Genomic DNA, 22,110 nt, shown 5'->3' on the forward strand with positions numbered 1-22,110 from the left:
CCTGTAAAGCACCTACTATCAGTGGAAAGTAAGCATACTTGTGACCTATGGCGATTTTAGCATGTAAATATTGCATGCCAGCAAAGCCACTACACAACACGAATACATGAATTGCACTATAATGGTGCCAAACGGTGCCCACAAACTTAAGGCCTACATAAAGCTGTCCCGACACCTTACTGAATTATTGCCCCGCTACATCTGGCTATCAGTGGAGCCTCTGGCAGCGAAACAGTTCATTACAGCCTTGAGTCTTTTTGGGTACGATGCTACAAGCTTGGCACACCTGTATATGGGGAGTTTCTCCCAATGTTCTCTGCAGATCTTCTCAAGCTCTGTCAGGTTGGATGGGGAGAGTCACTGCACAGCTATTTTCAGGTCTCTCCAGAGGCTCTGGCTGGGCCACTCAAGGACATTGAGACTTGTCCGGAAGCCACTCCTGCGTTGTCTTGGCAGTGTGCTTAGGGTCATTGTCCTGTTAGAAGGTGAACCTTCACCTGCTCTGGAGCAGGTTTTCATCAAGGATCTCTCTGTACTTTGCTCCGTTCATCTTTCCCTCGATCCTGACTAGTCTCCCTGCCGCTGAAACATGTGGGGAAAGTAAAGGGGTCTGAATACACTGTATGGTTTCTACGACTCCTTGTGGATTTGTGTAACTCGATAAGAACCGCATTCTCCTTCAATAATAACGAATACTGACATGATTTTTGACTTTTGAACCACACAATCATTATTACATTAATGTTCAGTAAATTAATGTTTGTTCTTATATCATTAACACATAGCTCTAAGTATAAGTGCAAGCAAATGAGCTGTGACGAGGTAGGACTTGGTTCAGCACTTTCAAAATGGACACCGACAGAAATTCAGATGTCAGTTCAGACAAATTCAGCAAAATGTTGAGGCTTTAACTTTACTCTTCTTTAAGTCACCAGAGAGGGAGCGAGAGACACGGTTAGCCTACCATTTGTAGTCTTTTATTAGCCCTATTTGGTCTAAGGGAAAATACAATCACGAAGATCCACTTTATCAGACAATAGGCCTATACTGACGCACAGACAGTGCATTGCGCAAACAAGCCAACCCTCGCAATATCAACTGGAATTACATGGGTCTATTACTGAACTTTGCAAACATGGTTACAGACCCAAAGACATTATATATACTGAACTAAAATAAACACAACAAGCAACAATTTAGTTGATTTGATTGAGTTAGTTCATACAGTATGAGGAAATCAGTCAATTTAAATTATGCTCTAATCTATGAATTTCACATTACTGAGAATACAGATATGCATGTTGGTCACAGATACCTAAAAAAAAAAAAAAAGGGTCTCAGGATCTCATAATGGTACTTTTGTGCATGCCAATTGCATGCTCCCTCAACTTGAGACTTGTGTTGTGTGACAAAACTGCATATGTTAGTGGCCTTTTATTGTCCCAAGCACAAGGGGCACCTGTGTAATGACCATGCTGTTTAATCAGTTTCTTGATATGCCACACCTGTCAGGTGGATGGATTATCTTGGCAAAGGAGAAATGCCCACTAACAGGGATGTTAACACATTTGTGCACAACATTTTTGAGAAATAAGCTTTTTGTACGGTACATTTGTATGGTAAATTGAGAAACTATGGCATAAGGGAACGATGAGTGGAGCAGATAAGAGGCAAGCCGTATTGTCGATTTAAGACATTAATGAGCGAGCTAAGACGGACGTAATCGATATGCCCATTTGTTAAACACTTTTGAAATGGACGACAGAATTCAGAACATGGGCTGTTCTTACAGTATTCTCCCTGTACACCAAGTCAGAACCGTAGGATAAATAACAGGGGCATATAAGCAGACAATGAACGCTCTTACAATATTCGATGACATTTCTCTAAAACATGCTATAGGCTAAATGTGCACCACCAAGTCAGAACCGTAGGATAAATAACAGGGGCATATAAGCAGACAATGAACGCTCTTACAATATTCGATGACATTTCTCTAAAACATGCTATAGGCTAAATGTGCACCACCAAGTCAGAACAGTAGGCTAAATTCTGAGGGGGAGAGGGACCAAATGCTTAGGCTGAGACCCATGGGCTATTAACAGCTTACACTAACATACACTTAGTACTACTTTCTTAGTTCCAGTGTGTATATATATATATATATCCTGGCATATTACATCCTTTATGCAACAGCATACAAGATGTATTTTTGGACTCACTGTTGTGCTGTGCTCACTTGAACAGGAAGATCGGTCCTTCTTTGTGACAAACGTCATCAAAGTCTGTCAGTCTCTGGATTTATGGTGCTTTCAAGACAACAGGAACTCAGGGAAAACAACTAGGTTGAATCATGTCAGTGACCTTCAGCAGTGGTGTAAAGTCCTTAAGTAAAAATACTTTAAAAGTAGCCTACTAAGGTAGTTTATTTGGGGTATCTGTACTTTACTGCTTATATTTAACAACTTTTACTATACGACATTCCTTAAGAAAACAAGGTACTTTTTACTCCATTTTCCCTGACACCCAAAAGTAGTCATTACATTGTGAATGCTTAGGACAGAACAATGGTTCAATTCACACAATAAACACGGACTCACTAAACACAAATGCTTCGTTTGTAAATTGTCTGAATGTTGGTGTGCCCCTGACAATCTGTAACTTAAAAATAAACAAGAAAATTGTGCCGTCTAGTTTGCATAATATAAAGGTATTTTAAATGACTTATACTTTCACTTCTGATACTTAAGTATCAAAATTAAATGTAATTGCTAAAATATACTTAAGTGTATTAAAAGCGAATACTTTTAGGCTTTTACTCAAGTAGTACTTTTTACTGGGTAGCTTAATTTTATTTTAAACTCAGCAAAAAAAGAAACGTCCTCACTGTCAATTGCGTTTATTTTCAAACGTAACATGTGCAAATATTTGTATGAACCTAAGATTCAACAACTGAGACAAACTGAACAAGTTCCACAGACATGTGACTAACAGAAATGGAATGTGTCCCTGAAGGGGGGGGGGGGGGGGGGGTCAATATCAAAAGTAAGACAGTATCTGGTGTGGCCACCAGCTGCATTAAGTACGGCAGTGCATTTCCTCCTCATGGACGGCACCAGATTTGCCAGTTCTTGCTGTGAGATGTTACCCCACTCTTCCACCAAGGCAACTGCAAGTTCCCAGACATTTCTGGGGGGAATGGCCCTAGCCCTCAGCCTCCTATCCAACAGGTCCCAGACGTGCTCAATGGGACAGATCCAGGCTTTGCGCTGGCAGAACACTGACATTCCTGTCTTCAAGGAAATCACGCACAGAACGAGCTATATGGCTGGGATCATGTCAGGATGTCTTCCCTGTAACGCAGTGTTGAGATTGCCTGCAATGACAAGCTCAGTCCGATGATGCTGTGACACACCGCCCCCTCCACATTGATCCCGTTCCAGAGTACAGGCCTCAGTATAACGTTCATTCCTTCGACGATAAACGCGATTCCGACCATCACCCCTGGTGAGACAAAACCGTAACTCGTCAGCGAAGAGCACTTTTTGCCAGTCCTGTCTGGTCCAGCGACGGTGGGATTGTGCCCATAGGCGACGTTGCTGCTGGTGATGTCTGGTGAGGACCTGCCTTACAACAGGCCTACAAGCCCTCAGTCCAGCTTCTCTCTCAGCCTATTGCAGACAGTCTGAGCACCGATGGAGGGATTGCGCGTTCCTGGTGTAATTCGGGCAGTTGTCGTTGACATCCTGTACCTGGTGTGATATTCGGATGTACCGATCCTCTGCAGGTGTTACACGTGGTCTGCCACTTTTAGTCAATTGGGTACCTTTCCCACTACGGATGTTCAGGTTGGCGCTCTCACCTTACTCAAGAGACCATGTTTGTATTAGGCTTTATTAACTCAAGGATTATGGTGACAAATGTATTGGCTCAATAACAATTAATTTGTCTTGGCTAGCTCTGAAGGAGCAAAGCTGACGATAGGCTCTCGCAAGATTTGCTTGAATAAGTTCATAACAAAACAAATTTGACATTTTTATTAGCCTTCACCTGGAGCATTTACAAGACATCTTGCGAGACTAATTTATCAAGCTAATGGGACGCCCTTTATCGAGCCATAAGACTCTTCCATCAACACTGGGTACAACCAGCTTACAACAGAGGACTAAACCACAGTTGGGGGGGGGGGGTAGGATAACCTAGTGGAACCAGCCTGATCAATAATACAATGTTAAACACAGCGATCAGACTGGTTACACCAGGCTAGGGATGGCGGAAGAGGATAGTATTGGTACATCAACAATGGTAAGAGACCATAAGACAACAGAGGGAGAGAGATGGGATGATCAGATCTGCCACCACAGCAGTGATTGCCTGGTTCTGGTCTGTAAGAATAAATCAAACGGCAGCAGCACCAAGTCGATAACAGGGCGGCAACTGCACCGGGCACCGCAACACCCCCGCCAGCCACTGCACTGCCACCTCACCATCAGCACTGCATCGCACCTTAACAGCTAACCAGCAATACTCAACTGCTACACAACTGCGCCTAGTGCACAAAAGATGACACAAGAGGGGATTAGAATTCACAGGAAAGTAAATGCATACCAGAGACTTTTTATATCAACAATATACACTGAGTATAGAAAACATTAAGAACACCTGCTCTTTCTATGACAGACTGACCAGGTGAAAGTATGATCCCTCATTGGTGTCACTTGCTAAAGAAACATCAATCAGTGTAGATGAAGGGGAGATGGGTTAAAGGAGGATTTTTTAAGCATTGAGACATGGATTGTGTGTGCCATTCAGAGGGTGAATGCGCAAGATAAAAGATTTAAGTGCTCTTGAACAGGGTATGATAGTAGGTGCCAGGCACACAGGTTTGTGTCAAGAACTGCAAAGCTGCTGGGGTTTTAATGCTCAACAGCTCCCCGTGTGTATCAAGAATGGTTCATCACCCAGAGGAGATCCAGCCAACTTGACAACCGTGGGAAGCATTGGACTCAACATGGGCCAGCATCCCTGTGGAACACTTTCTACACCTTGTAGAGTTTATTCACCCACGAAATGAGGCTGTTCTGAGGGCAAAGGGGGAGGTGCAACTCAATATAAGGAAGGTGTTCCTAATGTTGTGTACTCAGTGTACATACATACATAAAAAAACAATATCTGCACTCCTAGTTAGGTTAGCGAATTACATAAAATGTTAAATATTTTTGATACAAGCTTGGCTTATATGGTTTCCCTCTACATGTTGCTGGTTTTGCTTAGAAAATAACAGAAAACATTTTCTTTAGGGTAACTGCTAAATTCAACTCTCCAAAAGAAGAACATCAGTAACTCAATACGGGAATCCTTCTGTAGAGAATTAGACTACTAAATAAGGGCTTCAATAAATAAAAGGGGGGGGGCTACTTCATAAAAGATTAATTTGATTTAAAATACAACAAACCTGCACTAACAATGAGACAAAATACAGTTCACCTGAAAACATGTCCTTCACTCTAGTCAACGGCATTACACGCATTGGTAAATATATAGTACAGTCTATTTCTGGGCAACTGAAACCAAAACATTTTAGACCAAGTCACAACCTTTTGGTCAGTATTCTGTTAGGCGTAGAGAGGTGTCCACTGGCAGACTTAAGCTCTGGTCGATGTCCACAGAGAAGAAGTCTCAATCGTCTGACATCTGGAAAGAAAACAAGACAAGCTGCATTGGTGGAGGTCAAAGGGTAGGTTGCTAGTTTGACACAACCAACTGTTCTCAATCTAAAATCAGAAAACACCCCTTAACCATTCCATTGAGGGCTCGTCAGTTGTCCACGTTACTGGCATAGAACAGAGTTCCTAACAACGTAGGATATCTTCACACTACAAGAGCCCCCCACCCACAGCTACCACTCAATTTGTTCTTATTTTTACTCAGGCATTTATTGGACAACAAACCTTGGGGTCCTCCCTCCTGCACCAGTGAGACCAGACACACAGCGGTACAGCCAGCAGCATTCTGTCTGTGGTCCTGTGAACATACAGTACCTCACCAACTGACAGCACGGACCACCGCACCGCCCTGCTCCATAGCAACCGCCATCGCCCCCCACCAACAGCCTCAGGCAGGTCGCGTCACAACACACTAACTGCCCTTACACTGCCATCTGCCACACCCCCACATCCTCTCGGTTTGACAACAGGACACCGCAGCTTGGAGGAGAGAATTCCACATTTAGGTAAACGAATGTTTGATTTTAGCACCCCGCAATAAATATACCCAATCTCAAAAAAAAAATTATATAAGCCCTGGCACATTTTATAAATGTCGTAAACAATTTTGGCCAACTATACCCCTGACCTGCAGATAACATCCACCCCGAACCAATGTTAGCTGATGTGACAGTTTGGTTGTGGTTAAAACATTGGCAGACACCCACACACTTGATTAGATCTGTGGGCACATTCAGTGTGCACTGCAGATATCCATCTCTATTTCCTGACTTTACTTTGTGTAGCTTGCACGTTCTACACACAACTTAACGTTTGTTTTGTACACTACTTACATTTCCAGTTTCCTCTACAACACCAAGTAAAATGCCAGGGTCAGGATTCTGCAGTATTGACTGGTACACTGCAACTCTGGTGACTAAACACTAATATTCAAAGGACTATTAAGGTTGCAGAACACTGTCCAACTGCATTTGAATTTAACCTGTCCTGTAGTGTCCTACCATAGAGTTCCTATAATTGTTCCTTACGTAATTATGTGCCCTACATTCAGCAAACTATACTCAAACCATAGACAGACTGGTGCCCAGAAGCCAGTTTTAGCATGGGCAACACCATTGAGGAATTGTATCACTTTGTAGTCAACCGGTTGGGACTTTTTAATGGTTTAAGGATCACATAATTGCATCCAGGTCAACAGCAAATTAATTATACTAGTGAGCAAACATTCCATAACTGCAGGTGGCAGTAAATCACCAACCGTTCAGTTTGTTTACTAACTCATAGTAGAATAAAAATGTATGGAGATGGCCTCAATGGCACTGCACATGCTCTCACAGACACCATAACAGGACAGATGCAATGCGGCATCCTATAACTATCTCTATGACTCAAACATATGAGGCTGTCTGATGGTCACCCCCATTCTCCCATGCCCTGTGTACCGTCTTACTGGGTCTGGGTTGGAACTGTTGTTACTAAGACTCTGTTCCGTTGTCATCGGGGGATTTGGGCATGCTCTTGGACCTCGACCGTGAGCCTCTGTTAGAAGGCGGGGTGCGGCTGCGGGACCTTGATGGGGACTTGCTCTTGCGGGGTGTGCGGGACTTGGAACGGGACCTAGAGTAGGAACGAGACCGTGAGCGGCTGTAGTCACGGCCACGACTGCGGTTCCTGCTTCGGGAACGACTGTGTCTTCGCCGGCGGGGGCTGGCCGAACGACTGGGGAGGGTCAGAAGAAAATGTCATGTTTAGCTAGATAAAATTAACTGCAACTTGGTTTATACAAGTCTTTTTTATTGACTAATTAGAGTTTTGCAAATTCAACTGATAACGTAATAGCTAGCTAACTTGCCCAAAGGCCATATCATGTTGCTTCATCTTACCATCCAATAGGAATTTATGTAGCTGGCTATATCCCCCGTGGACTGGTTTTTACAGAACAATTTCCATTCAGGCTACAAAGGTTTTAGTTCCTCTTTACCCGCCTTCTTGCCATTAAATAGAGTTGAGAAAAACAACACACCTTTGCAGCCTGAATGGAGAATATTTTATGTACAAAATCGGTCCACGGGGATATGTGTATGCCGCTGAATACATTGCCTTTGGATTGGTAAAATGAAATACCTCTATCGCCATCTGCCGGCCTATGTGCTGTCAACTAGCTACGTTAAGCTAACTATAAAAAGTTAAACTAGCTAGCTAAAGTAAAAACCATTGCACATTTAGCTGAAATTGGCCAGTATATTGTAGTTACATCAATATTACAATTGCTAGGTACACTTGGCTAACTACAATGTTTTTAACTAAAACTGGAATCAGAGTTTACCTCCTGCGCCCGTAGCCTCCATGCCTCCTTGGGGGTCCACTGCCGCCTCGGCGCCCGAAGTGGGAGTCTGGTGGACGGCCATATCGCGCCATCTGCACTCGCAGTTCCCGCCCATCGAGCAAGGCCCCGTCCATGGCGTCCATCGCGTCTTCAGCGTCGCGCTTATCGTGGAACCGCACAAAGGCGAAACCGCGGCTCTCCTTGGTGTACCGATCGCGGGGGATGTACACGTCTCCCACCCGGCCATACTTCTCGAAAACTCGGCGTAGGGTCTCGGGCGAAGTCCGGTACGTGAGATTGTCCACTTTGAGCGAGGACATACCCTCGACATCGGGCGGAGGCCTTCCGTAGCTCATCTTTGCTCCCCAAAAATGAGATAGCCAGACGAAGATTAAAAATCGTTATTGTAGACTAAATTTGTTTTTGTTTTGCTGATATGTATGCCCAACTCACCCCGTTCTCTCAGCTGCTCGCACATGAAATGGCGGCTCAGGAGCTTCTTTTTTGTGTTGGCTGGTAGGCGGGTTAATAACTACTCCCTCTTGGAACTACAGCGCGCCGTAGCGGATTGGAGTGGCAGAACAGTTAGAATGCTAATTGACCGTATCAAGATGAAAATAACAACAGAAACCACGTTTCCATCCAGATTTTATGCCAGTAACGCATACCATATTTTTTTAAATCACGGCAGCTGTGATGGAAACAGTAAATTTCGTTACAATGTTATAAATGCTGACAGATGATTTGCTTGTTAGACATGGTGGGATCTTTTTGTGTCAGTAAAATGAATGATTCGAGAAATGGTGGTGGAACGCCTTATGCGCAAATACTTATATAATAACCATCATATCGAAGTAAACTTGGAGTCTCACTATGATATGTTGCTGCATATAATTGTGAAAACTGTCTGGTTCGTGTAACTCTAGCTTTTCATGAGATTTTCATGCGAATATTCTAAAAATCCGCATAAAGAATTAGACCCTCGATATTTATTGGAAAGGAGCAACAGTATAGCTTCCGTCCCTCTCCTCGCCCCTACCTGGGCTCGAACCAGGGACCCTCTTGCACACATCGATAACAGCCACCCTCGAAGCATCGTTACCCATCGCTCCACAAAAGCCACCGCCCTTGCAGCGCAAGGGGAACAACTACTTCAAGGTCTCAGAGCGAGTGACGTCACCTATTAGCGCGCACCCCGCTAACTAGCTAGCCATTTCACATCGGTTACATAGGCACTTTGTGATCTAGGCTTCCCCAACAACCATAGCCGCGAGAAGTACGGGTGCTGAAGCACCCCCTGATAAATCAGAATACAAATTTGTTTGAGTTTTTTAGAAAATATTGTTTTCAACAGAATTAGTGCACTGGGCCTTTATTACTACTGTATGAGGAGACAAAAAAGTTGCTTTTGGAGGTTTGGCTACACTAGACTAGCTATGTAGGATGCTACCAGTGTGTATCATGTTCTAACACAAAACAGGCCTATATATTTATTGTCGAATTGCATATCAATATTTGTGTAGCCTAAGCTGATTGTTTATCTATTTCTTTCTAAATGTAAAAGATACATTTGACTTGATAGATAAATATAATTACGCAACTTGCATTGCATTATTAAGCCATCATCTGCTGTAGCATGGCAGTGATTCATTCCCACGTTTGGGGAAGGTCAAGTTATAGCAAACCAGTGGGAACTGCTTGCTTGCTGAATTGTACTGAGCAAAACCCATAGCAGACCCCATTGTTCGGATTTGTGCATGACGTCATGGGTAGCCATTAGATTTGTTCTTTGGGGCAAGAGCATGGAGAGCATGAGCACAGATAGCCATCAGCCTTGGTCGAAAATATATGTAATCTTCAACCTAGCCATCAGCATCCCAGCACAGCCATACAAATGGGAGAGAAGGAACAGAAAATATGTGGACCATTATATGGTGCTCAGGGCCGGCCCTAGTCGAGTCGACCGCTTAGGGCCCCACGGCCTCAACAAAGTAAAAAATATATATATTTAGGAACTCAATTGGCAGTCTCAACGTTCTGTTGAGTGTTAGAATACTAGAATACACAAGGTGCAATTTTGAAATGTGGTTGTGTATCAGCAGTTTTCTCTTGTTATATCAGTCACTGCAGTCACTCAATTAGCCCATGTAAGCTAAAAATGTTTTGACTCGTTAACATATTTTAAGGCATGCTTTGTAAGTGGCCGTATTTGTTGAGAGTCCTGTACCAATTTAAGTGATATGTGTAGTAGTTCCCTAACAATTACATTTATATAGGGGACTGATCCGAGTGGCAGCAGGTCTTAAACGTTTAATGGTTGAATATTTAACCATGACCATTTGATCTGTTTTGCCCTGGAATCACAGCCAATTTCAAAGCCTTTGTTTAGGCCTATAGAAGTGCAAGTGATATAAAACACCTAGTATTAATTAGTGGTGCGGAAACAAAGCTTCCTGAAGCATTGAGTCTTTCCAGACATTTGTGTCGAAAATAGGTTCTTTACTTGAGGCTTTGATCAACAAAGTTTACACTAGGGGCACCTGCAGGTCAAAAGAATTCAGAGCAGCGAAATTATTATAGATGATGTCCCACACTCCATAGCGCATGCACAGTGTAGCTTTTTTGTCTTCTACCGAAACCAATACCAAACCAATCAGGTGGTTGTTAGATGAAACAAAGCATCAGACATCATTGATCACGTGCTTCTGATAAAGTGATACAGGCTTCGGCACACGGCTTTGAAGTACACTGCTCAGCGATTTCGACGCATACCTTCAAATTATTTTGAAGACCAGTGTATCCTTAACTTAAATAACATTTTCAGTAATGGTTACAGAGATGTTTTACTTGCTATGACAGTGATATGTGTTTTATTAATCAACCTTGGTTGAATGCGCCCACTAAATAACCAAAATGTAAATGTCATTCAAACTTTCGACTGAGTTATATGGCATTTGGTAATTACAATTATATGCTGTAATTGTAATTAGAACTGGAAATTAGATTACAGTATCTGACTTGGTACTGTAAATTAGATTGCAGTAACATTTTTGGTACGGTAAAAATAGATTAGGGTAGAGTCGGGATAGAAGTAACACTTTTAGATCTTTCCTATTTACTCAGAGTTTGATAGAGATTCTCAGGGCTCTTATTTCTGGTTTGTAATAATATTACCTTCAACAAATGTACTATCAGCCATAATTTCATGTTTGTGTTGATTTGAGTAATCAAATTATATTTGTCACATACACGTGCTTGTTATTGCTATAAGTTCGATATATATGAAAATGAACCATGAGATAACATCCACATGTTGCCTTACAATATGAATCAGACTAAAATGGGTTACATTATAGCTATATTAACCATTATTTCCTGATTCACTTTCATGGCAATGGAGTAGGAGATGTTTTTCACCATTTTCAATGACTATTCTACCCGAATCCATCATGCCTTACCAATCAGTTGCGCTCGAGCTATTCTTGTCAGAATTATTCAAGGTAGGCCTAATTAGTTGAGACCCTGGCTTGGAGGAGCCAAAAAACTCCTCACAGACGAGACATGTGACATTGGTTAGTGGCACGCTTCTGGTTAGCTCTCTTCTGAGCGCCCTTGCCACACTCATTCAAGCTGCGCTTGGCCTTTGGTTTGGCCTTTGGTCTCACTTAATTTATTTTCTCCTCTTCCAGGGCACACTTACTGTAACAGGTGTATCATTGAGGATGGCAGTCGATCTTCTCCTTCTGCCCTTTATCACATCATTCCTGGGCCCATCCTTGGGAAAAGGTCGGACAGACGCAGAGCTGAAGTCCTCAGAGGTGGATTGGACTTGGACCTGCTGCTAGAGGTCTTCATGGATCCACCTGTACCCGAATACCGAGACCTGTTCCGGGACCCGAGTGGGTCTGGATCCTGAATTCTAAATAATGTTACAGGTCTGGGTCGAATCTGATGATTGTCACGGTTTTGGGTATGTGTAATTTTAACTGACTTGACTGGAAGGGCCCGCACAGATCCAAATGCAACTGCTGCAGAGAAAGAGAGACATTTTATATTTTATGCTGCTTCTCTTGCTTTTCATGAGAGTGTTGCTTGTTGTTGGCCAATCATAAGTCATCAAAGCGGCAATAGGCTACAGTCATAGACTTTGTCGTTCAGTTCCAAGAACTGGGAGCGGTTTGTTGGGTTGAAACTGGTCGTCCTTGACAGACTTGTGGCTTGATGCTGGCGGATGAAGAAGCTGGGGTGACTTTGGCGGAAAGAGGTGAACCAATCCTTCCCGGACATTTCCTTGGTGTCTCAGGTCTCAGGATACTTGAAGCGATAGTGTTGGGCAAGCTGATATGCACATTTCCTTACCTAAATAACAAACACAACATTTCCTTTAAAAAAAAAAACATTTTAACCTTTTAAACATAATTTATTTTTTATTGTGAGTATGCCCTTTTGGGCCATTTCTATTGTGTAAGACTACCTCTTTAAGTAAATATCTGCAGCCCTTAACAGATACTCCTTCAGACTCCTCTCCTGCTCCTCACTAAATACTTTGTGGGCTCTGTAGGCTGGCATTCGGGCATTAGGACTATCCTTCAACCTCCTACAGTATCTTTAGAGTGTAACATGGCACACACCATGTACCTTTGCTGCACCCCTGACTGACTGGACTCCTACCAGCACTTCTGGGAAGCTCTTTCGTAGGTCTCTGGATGAAACCTCGCTCTGTCTGTTTTGACCCTATTTCTGGGCATGTCCTGTCAATATTCTGTCAAGAAAGAAGTGAAACACAAATGAAAACACATTCTAAGTTATTGCGGGGCAAAAGTAACGTTCTGTTACTTCCGTCTCACCCCTCTCTCCTGTAACTTCTCCTTGCAAGCATCCAAGACTAGCTAGCACAATACTTCAAACCTATGCTGTCATTAAGTCACTAGATGGGTTAAGAAAATAAAATATGTTTGGAAACGTAAAAAAAGAAACACAACTCTACAACTGAAAAAAACTTCTGGGTCATTCTTTTTACTTTACCTCGCTTAAAACAACCTTCAAATGTTGACGCAGCGTGCTGATATCTTGCAAGGAGGTCATCTTCTGTATTGGGCACGTGCATGCCTTATTACAAAATTCTAGTTTCTTGTAATTTGAGAAAATGGGCGTGGTACTTTCATCCTGGCTCTTCCCTACAGTAGCTGTACTGTAAAATAAATTCGCTTAAACTGCCGAAATGTTTCTACGCCTAATTAGATTTTTTTGGGGGGGGGAATATCAGGAATCTTCAATTATTTCTCTCCTCTGTCAAGAGGGGGGCCACTAAAATGTTTTGCCTGCGACGTGAGGGACCATAGGGCCTCCAAAAGGCTAGGGCCGGCCCTGACAGTGATACATAGTGAGAGACCTCGTTTTCCCGAAACGCGCTGAATTGGAGCGAAGAATGCGTCACGAAGTGAATGGATAAATTGCTTTGCTATTAAAGGGATGCATACTACTGCTTTTCTGTCGGAAAACAAACCATCGATCAGTTTTGGCGACAGCACCAACCCCACTGTGCTTTGGATAAAGCAGACAAGAACAACAACTAATCCCAGAACGAGCACAACTAGGCTATAGCTGCCACCGGCAGGGAACCAAGGACATAAACCGAGATAAAAAAAATGGAAATGGCAACACGAACTGGATTAAATGAAAGGGGGTAGAGGGGTTTTAGAGAATAGCGAATGTTTTCTTGTTATGTTCGTTAATTTGAGCTTTTATTTTCTGTGGAAATGGGAGCTTTGACCAGCAGACAGAACGCAGGAGTGGAAGAGGTCGATATACCGTCCACCTCGGTGTACCGCTATCCACCTAAATCTGGTAGGTGCCTGTTCCCCATAGACGACAGTAGCCTAACAGGAGCGAACCTATTCAACCCACAGCATATTCCAGGACAGCCTATATCTGCCTTCTCGGTTTGGGAAAAAAGACGTAGGGATATATTATTAGGATATTATAAGGCCTATTTATTAATATTCGGATAATTATAGGCCTATGACTTATTTGTATTATTTAAATATAATGATGAATCACAATCATTACATCAGAGGACAAGGTGTTCGATACCCCGTATGCCCTGCATCCTGTCCGCACCTATAGGCCTCAGTGCTAGGGTGGCTAAATGTGGATAGAAAACATCAGCAATAGAGCGTTCATGAAAAAACTGGTCTACCAGACATCGAGTGCCAATCATATAATTGTCGTGTTTGAAACACACATGGAAAAACACGAGGCCTATGTGATGTTGGTCGGGTCAGTATCAGCCTGACCACCAGCCTCCCAGCAGAATGACGCTGAAAAGCATTATACCACATTCATTTTTTACAATTCCAATTAAAATAGGAAAAAGGAGCAAACTGAAGATTGCAGTGTGCAGGGGTGTAGTGCTGCTGCAGCGCACTCAAGCGTCGCTTAGACACTTCTCACAATGGTGCTCCATTAGGTCTAGATCAAAGCTGAATCAATGTCTGTAAAGTCACAATGTTTTATTTGTATTCTACATAACATAACCGAATAGCATAGTATAACGTTACTGTTGAACCAAAAACACCACCTAATTTCTTATGAGATGTAGGTTGATTAGCCGAGTGAACAAACAAAAAATATGCGCCAAAATGTAAAGCTGCAATATGTAACTTTTTGAGTGACCCGACCAAATTCACATTAGAATGTGTTATATACATGTCATTCGCATTGAAGCAAATCTAAGAAGCTGATCTGTTTCATGTGCACTATTTTTATGCTTCTCGTTCTTAAGTTTTTGCATCTTTTACTTTTAGTTTTGTACACCAGCTTCAAACACCTGAAAATACAATATTTTTGGTTATGTAAAATATATTTCACAGCGGTTTAGATGGTACAATGATTCAGAAGGGGACGGGGGGTGCAACTCAATATGAAGAAGGTGTTCTTAATGTTTTGTACACTCAGTTGATAAAAACAAACGTACTATTGTGCCCCTCAGTGACTTGCTAAGAGGGGGAATTGCCTCAATGAAATCGCAGGATTTCATAGCATACATTTTAACAGCACAAGGTAAATGGACTCTACTGGGGCGCTCAATTGTGTCTCCCAATGAGTCTTTCGCTCCAGACGGCTTTCTTCCGCACATTAAACTAGATCTGCTCTTTCAGCTACAGATGGCGCTAAAGCAAAAAGCTCATTGTAATTACCTTGTAAATAAATCATCATAACAGTTATGGGAGTCTGGGACCTGATAAACTGGACATCTACATCCAACAAGAGTTGAATGACAGAGGGATACACAAGCTAGAACCTTCTCATCGTTGATCTGGTAGGACAAAAAACCATAACTGTGGCTGGCCAACTTGATTGTTTCTACTATGCCATGGTGTTCATCATGTTCTATTGTAGGTGATAGGGCGACGTGTTGTGTGGATTAAAACAGCATAAAACCGGGTGTATCACAAAGCATGATCAAATTAATTAGCGAGCTGCAGTAATTTTGAGAAACATTGAGAGGTAGTTTGGTACATTTTCTGGGTGAAATTAACTAGTTATCTACCTTTGACAAGCAGCAATTTCAAGTCTATCTAAACTAATATCGTTCTAACTCGGAAATATGAAGTTATTTCAGAATGAAAGTGAACTGGCTAGCGCATCATGCTTTGTGACATTATGTTAGCTATTCCCAGTAAGATAATGTGTTTTCATTTATTGCATCTGCATGCGTTCATGAGCTGGCTGCTCTTTCTAAATGGTAAATAGTATGTTCTAATCTGTTCAAAACAGTGCAGAAATGGTCATTCGGTTTATGACATCCAAAAGTGAAATATGAGTATTTATGCTGCTGTTCAAATGCACAGATTGCTTTATATATCTTCTAAAAGAAACTACTGGTAGTTCAAAAACTTGGCATCATATTTCTGTTCTGCTGCTTTCTTGACAACTTCATCCACCTCCACCCGCGCCATGGGTATTCAGCCAATCAGCGCCCGCCACTGGTTAGGCCTACACTATAGGCTGAGATCATTCAAGAAGATCTAAATCCATATTCCCACGAAACTGATGGAGATCAAATGATTGGTATGCAGATGCAGTTTAGACATTTCACCGGTTTTAGAATATGATTAATGATTATTCGCTATTGACAGATGTCTTTTTGAAATTAGCTAAGCCTAATTTTGTGTATGAGGGAATTAAAATAAATAATTGAGACAATATGTGTGGGCGTAGGCAGATGTTGCATTTGGAGGATGTATTATATGCATATTTTCTAAAATATGTGGTTAAGACATTTCTGATCTAAGATCAGTGGTTAGAGGCAATGTCTACTCAACCTATTCCCCGGAACCAGGGTTGGAACACCTGGACCTAGCTCAATGAGCTCCTGTAACTGTCCTCTGTTCATGTAAAAGGGGAGGAACAGAGTTGGGCTTCTGTGTATATGAGGAGGTGGAATCTTTGGGATCAGGTTTGCTCAATTCCTCTTCCTGTTCCCCACAGGAAGTTATTTTGCTAGCCACTTCATCATGGGCGGGGAGAAGTTTGACTCCACCCACCCCGAGGGATACCTGTTCGGAGAGAACACCGACCTCAACTTTCTGGGAACCAGACCAGTGGTGGTACGGATTGTCACAGTACACTACACTACACTACACTACACTACACAGGACACTACACAGTATAGTACAATACACAGTACACTACAGTACTCTACACTACACTACACTACAGTACACTACACTACCTTCTAAGTCTCCAGCTACAAAACCGTCTGTCTAATTCTTAAGACAAGCTTGTGGATGATGACGATGACTATGATAATGATGATGATGATGATGAGGGCAGCTCAGCTTTGTCCTCAAGAGGGGGGAGTCTACATTATGACCTGGCTATGATGCTCAGAACAGTCTGAATTCCAGTTCTAGAGAGCACAGCACATACTAGAAGGGAAACATCCATTTGCTATATAAACTCACTCCACTGTGTGTCAAACACTCATAAGGGAATAGTTGTAATGGGTCCCGAATGGCACCTTGTTCACTATAGTGCACTACTTTTGACCAGAGCCCTATGGGCCCTGTTTAAAAGTATTGCACAATATAGAGAATAGGGTACCATTTGGGCGGCAGGTTTTGTTCCAAATACCTCCGATTGCAATTCTCATCATCTCTGCTGTATGGACAAGGGGAATACCATAGAATCCTGTGACTGGGGGTGTGGTATGGAGCGATTTCAGTGACAACAGGAATTGTATTTGAATTTCATCATTTTGAATTTGGAAATTGAATTGAAATTGAATTTAAATGTCATGTTTTTAAAATTGTAATGTACACATTTAATCATTGAATTTGTAAATTGAACTTGTATTTCATGAATTGAAGTGGAAATGAATGAATATTGCATTCATTTAAAAATTATATTTAAATTCAATTGAATATTCAAATTCATTTATATATATTTATATAGGCCTGTTCAATTTCATTATGGTAGATATTGCATTAATTGTCTGTGTATTAAGTTTACAAACTATAATTTCAAGTTTATCAAAGTTTCATATATTCAACTTCTCAGATGCATTCAGATTCAGTTTTCAAATTCAGTTCTTTAAATTCAGATTTAAAACCAGAGACAACACCTGGTACTTTACCAGCCAGGAAAGGTAGAGGACAGCAGATAGAATCAAACGCTTCCTTTGGTAAACAGAAACTGATGGCGGTTTCTGAAGCCAATGTGGCATGTTGAATAAATGCTCTTCCAATGAATTTGGCTCTAGCATTTGAAATGTTTTAGCTATGAACTACTATGACCCCATTCCTGAAACCTAACACTCTCCGGAACATGGACATGCCTTCTGTTTCCCTCTATGATGATGGCAGGATGCGTTAGAAGGGAGTTTCACACAAAAACTAAATTTGACCCCCATTAGAATATACACTGCTCAAAAAAATAAAGGGAACACATCCTAGATCTGAATGAATGAAATATTCTTATTAAATACTTTTTTCTTTACATAGTTGAATGTGCTGACAACAAAATCACACAAAAATGATCAATGTAAATCAAATTTATCAACCCATGGAGATCTGGATTTGGAGTCACACTCAAAATTAAAGTGGAAAACCACACTACAGGCTGATCCAACTTTGATGTAATGTCCTTAAAACAAGTCAAAATGAGGCTCAGTAGTGTGTGTGGCCTCCACGTGCCGGTATGACCTCCCTACAATGCCTGGGCATGCTCCTGATGAGGTGGCGGATGGTCTCCTGAGGGATCTCTTCCCAGACCTGGACTAAAGCATCCGCCAACTCCTGGACAGTCTGTGGTGCAACGTGGCGTTGGTGGATGGAGCGAGACATGATGTTCCAGATGTGCTCAATTGGATTCAGGTCTGGGGAACGGGCGGGCCAGTCCATAGCATCAATGTCTTCCTCTTGCAGGAACTGCTGACACACTCCAGCCACATGAGGTCTAGCATTGTCTTGCATTAGGAGGAACCCAGGGCCAACCGCACCAGCATATGGTCTCACAAGGGGTCTGAGGATCTCATCTCGGTACCTAATGGCAGTCAGGCTACCTCTGGCGAGCACATGGAGGGCTGTGAGGCCCCCCAAAGAAATGCCACCCCACACCATGACTGACCCACCGCCAAACCGGTCATGCTGGTGGATGTTGCAGGCAGCAGAACGTTCTCCACGGCGTCTCCAGACTCTGTCACGTCTGTCACATGTGCTCAGTGTGAACCTGCTTTCATCTGTGAAGAGCACAGGGCGCCAGTGGCGAATTTGCCAATCTTGGTGTTCTCTGGCAAATGCCAAACGTCCTGCACGGTGTTGGGCTGTAAGCACAACCCCCACCTGTGGACATCGGGCCCTCATACCACCCTCATGGAGTCTGTTTCTGACCGTTTGAGCAGACACATGCACATTTGTGGCCTGCTGGAGGTCATTTTGCAGGGCTCTGGCAGTGCTCCACCTGCTCCTCCTTGCACAAAGGCGGAGGTAGCGGTCCTGCTGCTGGGTTGTTGCTCTCCTACGGCCTCCTCCACGTCTCCTGATGTACTGGCCTGTCTCCTGGTAGCGCCTCCATGCTCTGGACACTACGCTGACAGACACAGCAAACCTTCTTGCCACAGCTCGGATTGATGTGCAATCCAGGGATGAGCTGCACTACCTGAGCCACTTGTGTGGGTTGTAGACTCCGTCTCATGCTACCACTAGAGTGAAAGCACCGCCAGCATTCAAAAGTGACCAAAACATCAGCCAGGAAGCATAGGAACTGAGAAGTGGTCTGTGGTCACCACCTGCAGAACCACTCCTTTATTGGGGGTGTCTTGCTAATTGCCTATAATTTCCACCTTTTGTCTATTCCATTTGCACAACAGCATGTGAAATGTATTGTCAATCAGTGTTGCTTCCTAAGTGGACAGTTTGATTTCACAGAAGTGTGATTGACTTGGAGTTAGATTGTGTTGTTTAAGTGTTCCCTTCATTTTTTTGAGCAGTGTAGTTTAAATGCTCTGTCATAGCCCTTCTAATGATAGCCTTTCCACTCCCTATTTAATTTTGATATTGTGACTGACTGGGTTCAAACTAGGTTTCCTGTATCTCCCAAGATTGTGTTAGTACACTTAGCTAAAGCCTATAGGGAGGGATAAGTTCAGGAAGTTCATGTAAAGGACGGCATGCTGCTTGCTTAACAAGTACCCTAACTAAGGACTTCTTCCTCGAAAACACCCTCCTGAATCATTCCAACCCATCCTACTATTAAAAAAGGCCTTCAATTCCACAAGGGGCGACACTTCAGGCTGAGGAGTGAGTTTCACAGATCCCCATCTGCTACACTAATGCAAGTCTTCAAGATCCAGCAAGGTTACTCATCAAAAGAATGTGATTATGTGATCCATGTCTATGTGATGAGAACCTTGCCTGAGACCTGAAAATGTGTTAGTTTGTGTTACACAGTCTAGTTTTAAGCAGGGTGTCACGGCCGTTGAATGAAGAGGACCAAGGTGCAGCGTGGTGAGCGTACATATTACTTTATTTATATGACGCCGACAAAACAATAAACAATCCAAAAAACTGTGAAGCTATAGTGCCAACAAACACAGACGACAACCTCCCACAAAGACAGGTGGGAAAAAGGGCTTCCTAAGTATGGTTCTCAATCAGAGACAACGATAGACAGCTGTCCCTGATTAAGAACCCTACCTGGCCAAAACATAGAAATACAAATAATAGAATGAAAGAACATGGAATACCCACCCCAAATCACACCCTGACCCAACCAAATAGAGACATAAAAAGGATCTCTAAGGTCAGGGCGGGACAAAATGTAAATTATCTGGCTAATAATGGGGGCCTCAAGGAAAAGAATGGGCCAGTGTGGGGGCCTGGAGGAAAATAATGGGGGGGGGCCTGGAGGAAAAGGGCCGGTATGGGGGCCTCAAGGTAAAGAATGGGCCGGTGTGTTAGAAATTCCAGGGCTGATTTATTGTAGATATTATAAGGTTAACATGTGACTGACTGGGTTAAGAATGTGTTAGCCTGTTGAGCTAAAACCCTAAACATTGGTCCTTTGACTTGGTTTTGTCACGCCCTGATCTGTTTCACATGTCCTTGTGATTGTCTCCACCCCCTCCAGGTGTCGCTTATTTTCCCCAGTGTATTTATCCCTGTGTTCCTGTTCCTCTGTGCCAGTTCGTCTTGTATGTTTCTAAGTCAACGAGCGGTTTTCCCGTTCTCCTGCTTTTTGCGTTCTCCTTTTTCTAGTCCTCCCGGTTTTGACCCTTGCCTGATTCTGGACTTTGTACCTGCCTGCCTTGACCACAAGCCTGTCTGCCACTCTGTACCTCCTGGACTCTGATCTGGTTTTTGCCTGTCCACGACCATTCTCTTGCCTACCCCTTTGGATTAATAAACATTGTAAGACTCCAACCATCTGCCTCCTGTGTCTGCATTTGGGTCTCGCCTTGTTAGGTTTGGTCTCTTCAAGGAGGAGGTAAAAGGGTGGAGAAGTGTAACACAGGTAGTTCGGTAACCACATTCATGTGACGAGTAACTTGTCTGAAAAGACCTGAAAAGTTGCATTATCTGGTGCACAGGAGACCTGGGTTAGACCCTCATTAGCCAAACTAACACGTATTCATGTCTCAGCCAAGGTTGCTCATCTCATAGCCTCGCGAGAGGCCTGATCCCGCAAGCTTACATGAATGGTTCACTACACGTGATAATCAGTTTGGTAATTACGAGGCTACTCATCACATGGACGGATCACCAAACCACCTCTGTTGCACTCTCATTAAATGGGGTGCACAGATCCTTCTGCTTCTGTCTGCCACTGTAAGTGTTGTTGTGCAGTAGGCCTGATTTAGAACCCAGTCAGTTATATTGGTGCCGTGATCTTTGAGTAGGAGGTCAAAGGGGGGTGAAATGTAACCGAGGTGGTTCGATGAACCTTGCTGGAGATTTGAAGACTTCTGTTAGCTTCCTGAACTAATCCATATGGGCTAACATAGTGGGCTGACAGTCTTGTGACATGCAGAAGACCTGGTTCGAACCCTGTCAGTCACAAGATTAAATAGGGAGTGGAACGGCTATCCATAGAAGGGCTATGACAGGGCCATTCAACTATATTCTTATGAGGGGAACAGAAAGCACATCCATGCTCCAGAGGATCTTAGCTTTCAGGAGTGGGGTCATAATAGCTTACAGCCAAAGCGGTTCAAACTCTCTCTCATATCCTGCTATATGAGTCATACTGCCCTCTCTAAGCAGATGGCAATGCAGACCCACATCTCCCTACCCCACTCAGTACATTTCTCTCATCTGTCCCTGAGTTGTTAACTGTGATCTGCAGCATAGGTCTAGTCCCCCTGCACTAGATATGTATAGCCTATATTATGTGTGTCCGTGTGTGTGGCTGGACCTCGACAGCTGTTTCTATAAACACTCAGGCCTGAAATATTGGGGATTTAAACAGCAGTTTACTGCTGTAATACAGTCATATTCAGACTGCAAAGAGAGAGGGAAGGGAGTGTTTATGTGTGTGTGTGCATGAATGCGTGTG

General features: G+C 43.0%; 2 protein-coding genes across 10 annotated transcripts in view; one reads left to right on the plus strand and one right to left on the minus strand.

Annotated features, from left to right (window-relative positions):
• Window positions 1–4,022: 4,022 nt before the first annotated feature.
• Window positions 4,023–8,561, minus strand: srsf2a (serine and arginine rich splicing factor 2a). Of its 9 annotated transcripts, none has more exons than XR_005476839.1 (4): window positions 8,053–8,561; window positions 7,177–7,445; window positions 5,598–5,694; window positions 4,023–4,549 (listed from the first exon to the last, which is right to left on the minus strand). XR_005476839.1 is itself a non-coding variant. In XM_038992088.1 (3 exons), the coding sequence occupies exons 1-2, from the start codon at window positions 8,406–8,408 to the stop codon at window positions 7,202–7,204; spliced, it is 600 nt and encodes a 199-aa protein (XP_038848016.1). In that variant the 5' UTR covers window positions 8,409–8,561; the 3' UTR covers window positions 4,938–5,694; window positions 7,177–7,201. The 9 variants fall into 9 exon arrangements, 4 of the variants coding, with proteins under 4 accessions (XP_038848016.1, XP_038848015.1, XP_038848018.1 ...); XR_005476840.1 differs by having other exon boundaries at window positions 7,169–7,445; XR_005476838.1 differs by having other exon boundaries at window positions 5,952–7,445.
• Window positions 8,562–13,811: 5,250 nt separating this feature from the next.
• rnf157 (ring finger protein 157) overlaps window positions 13,812–22,110 on the plus strand; it is a 34,951-nt gene continuing 26,652 nt past the window's right edge. Inside the window, exons 1-2 of the mRNA XM_038990862.1 lie at window positions 13,812–13,899; window positions 16,546–16,664. Of these exons, the coding sequence (XP_038846790.1) occupies window positions 13,812–13,899; window positions 16,546–16,664 (207 nt within the window). The remainder of the gene's footprint in view (window positions 13,900–16,545; window positions 16,665–22,110) is intronic.

This window comes from Salvelinus namaycush, chromosome 4 (assembly GCF_016432855.1).
Source record: "Salvelinus namaycush isolate Seneca chromosome 4, SaNama_1.0, whole genome shotgun sequence".
In the NCBI taxonomy this organism is placed as follows: Eukaryota; Metazoa; Chordata; class Actinopteri; order Salmoniformes; family Salmonidae; genus Salvelinus; species Salvelinus namaycush.

Bases quoted from the DNA above. Each gene is read 5' to 3' on its own strand.
- srsf2a (XM_038992088.1), bottom strand. From the start codon at position 8,408: ATGAGCTACGGAAGGCCTCCGCCCGATGTCGAGGGTATGTCCTCGCTC. The intron at 7,446-8,052 runs GTAAACTCTGAT...GACCCTCCCCAG, and splicing joins GGAGGCTACGGGCGCAGGAG to TCGTTCGGCCAGCCCCCGCC.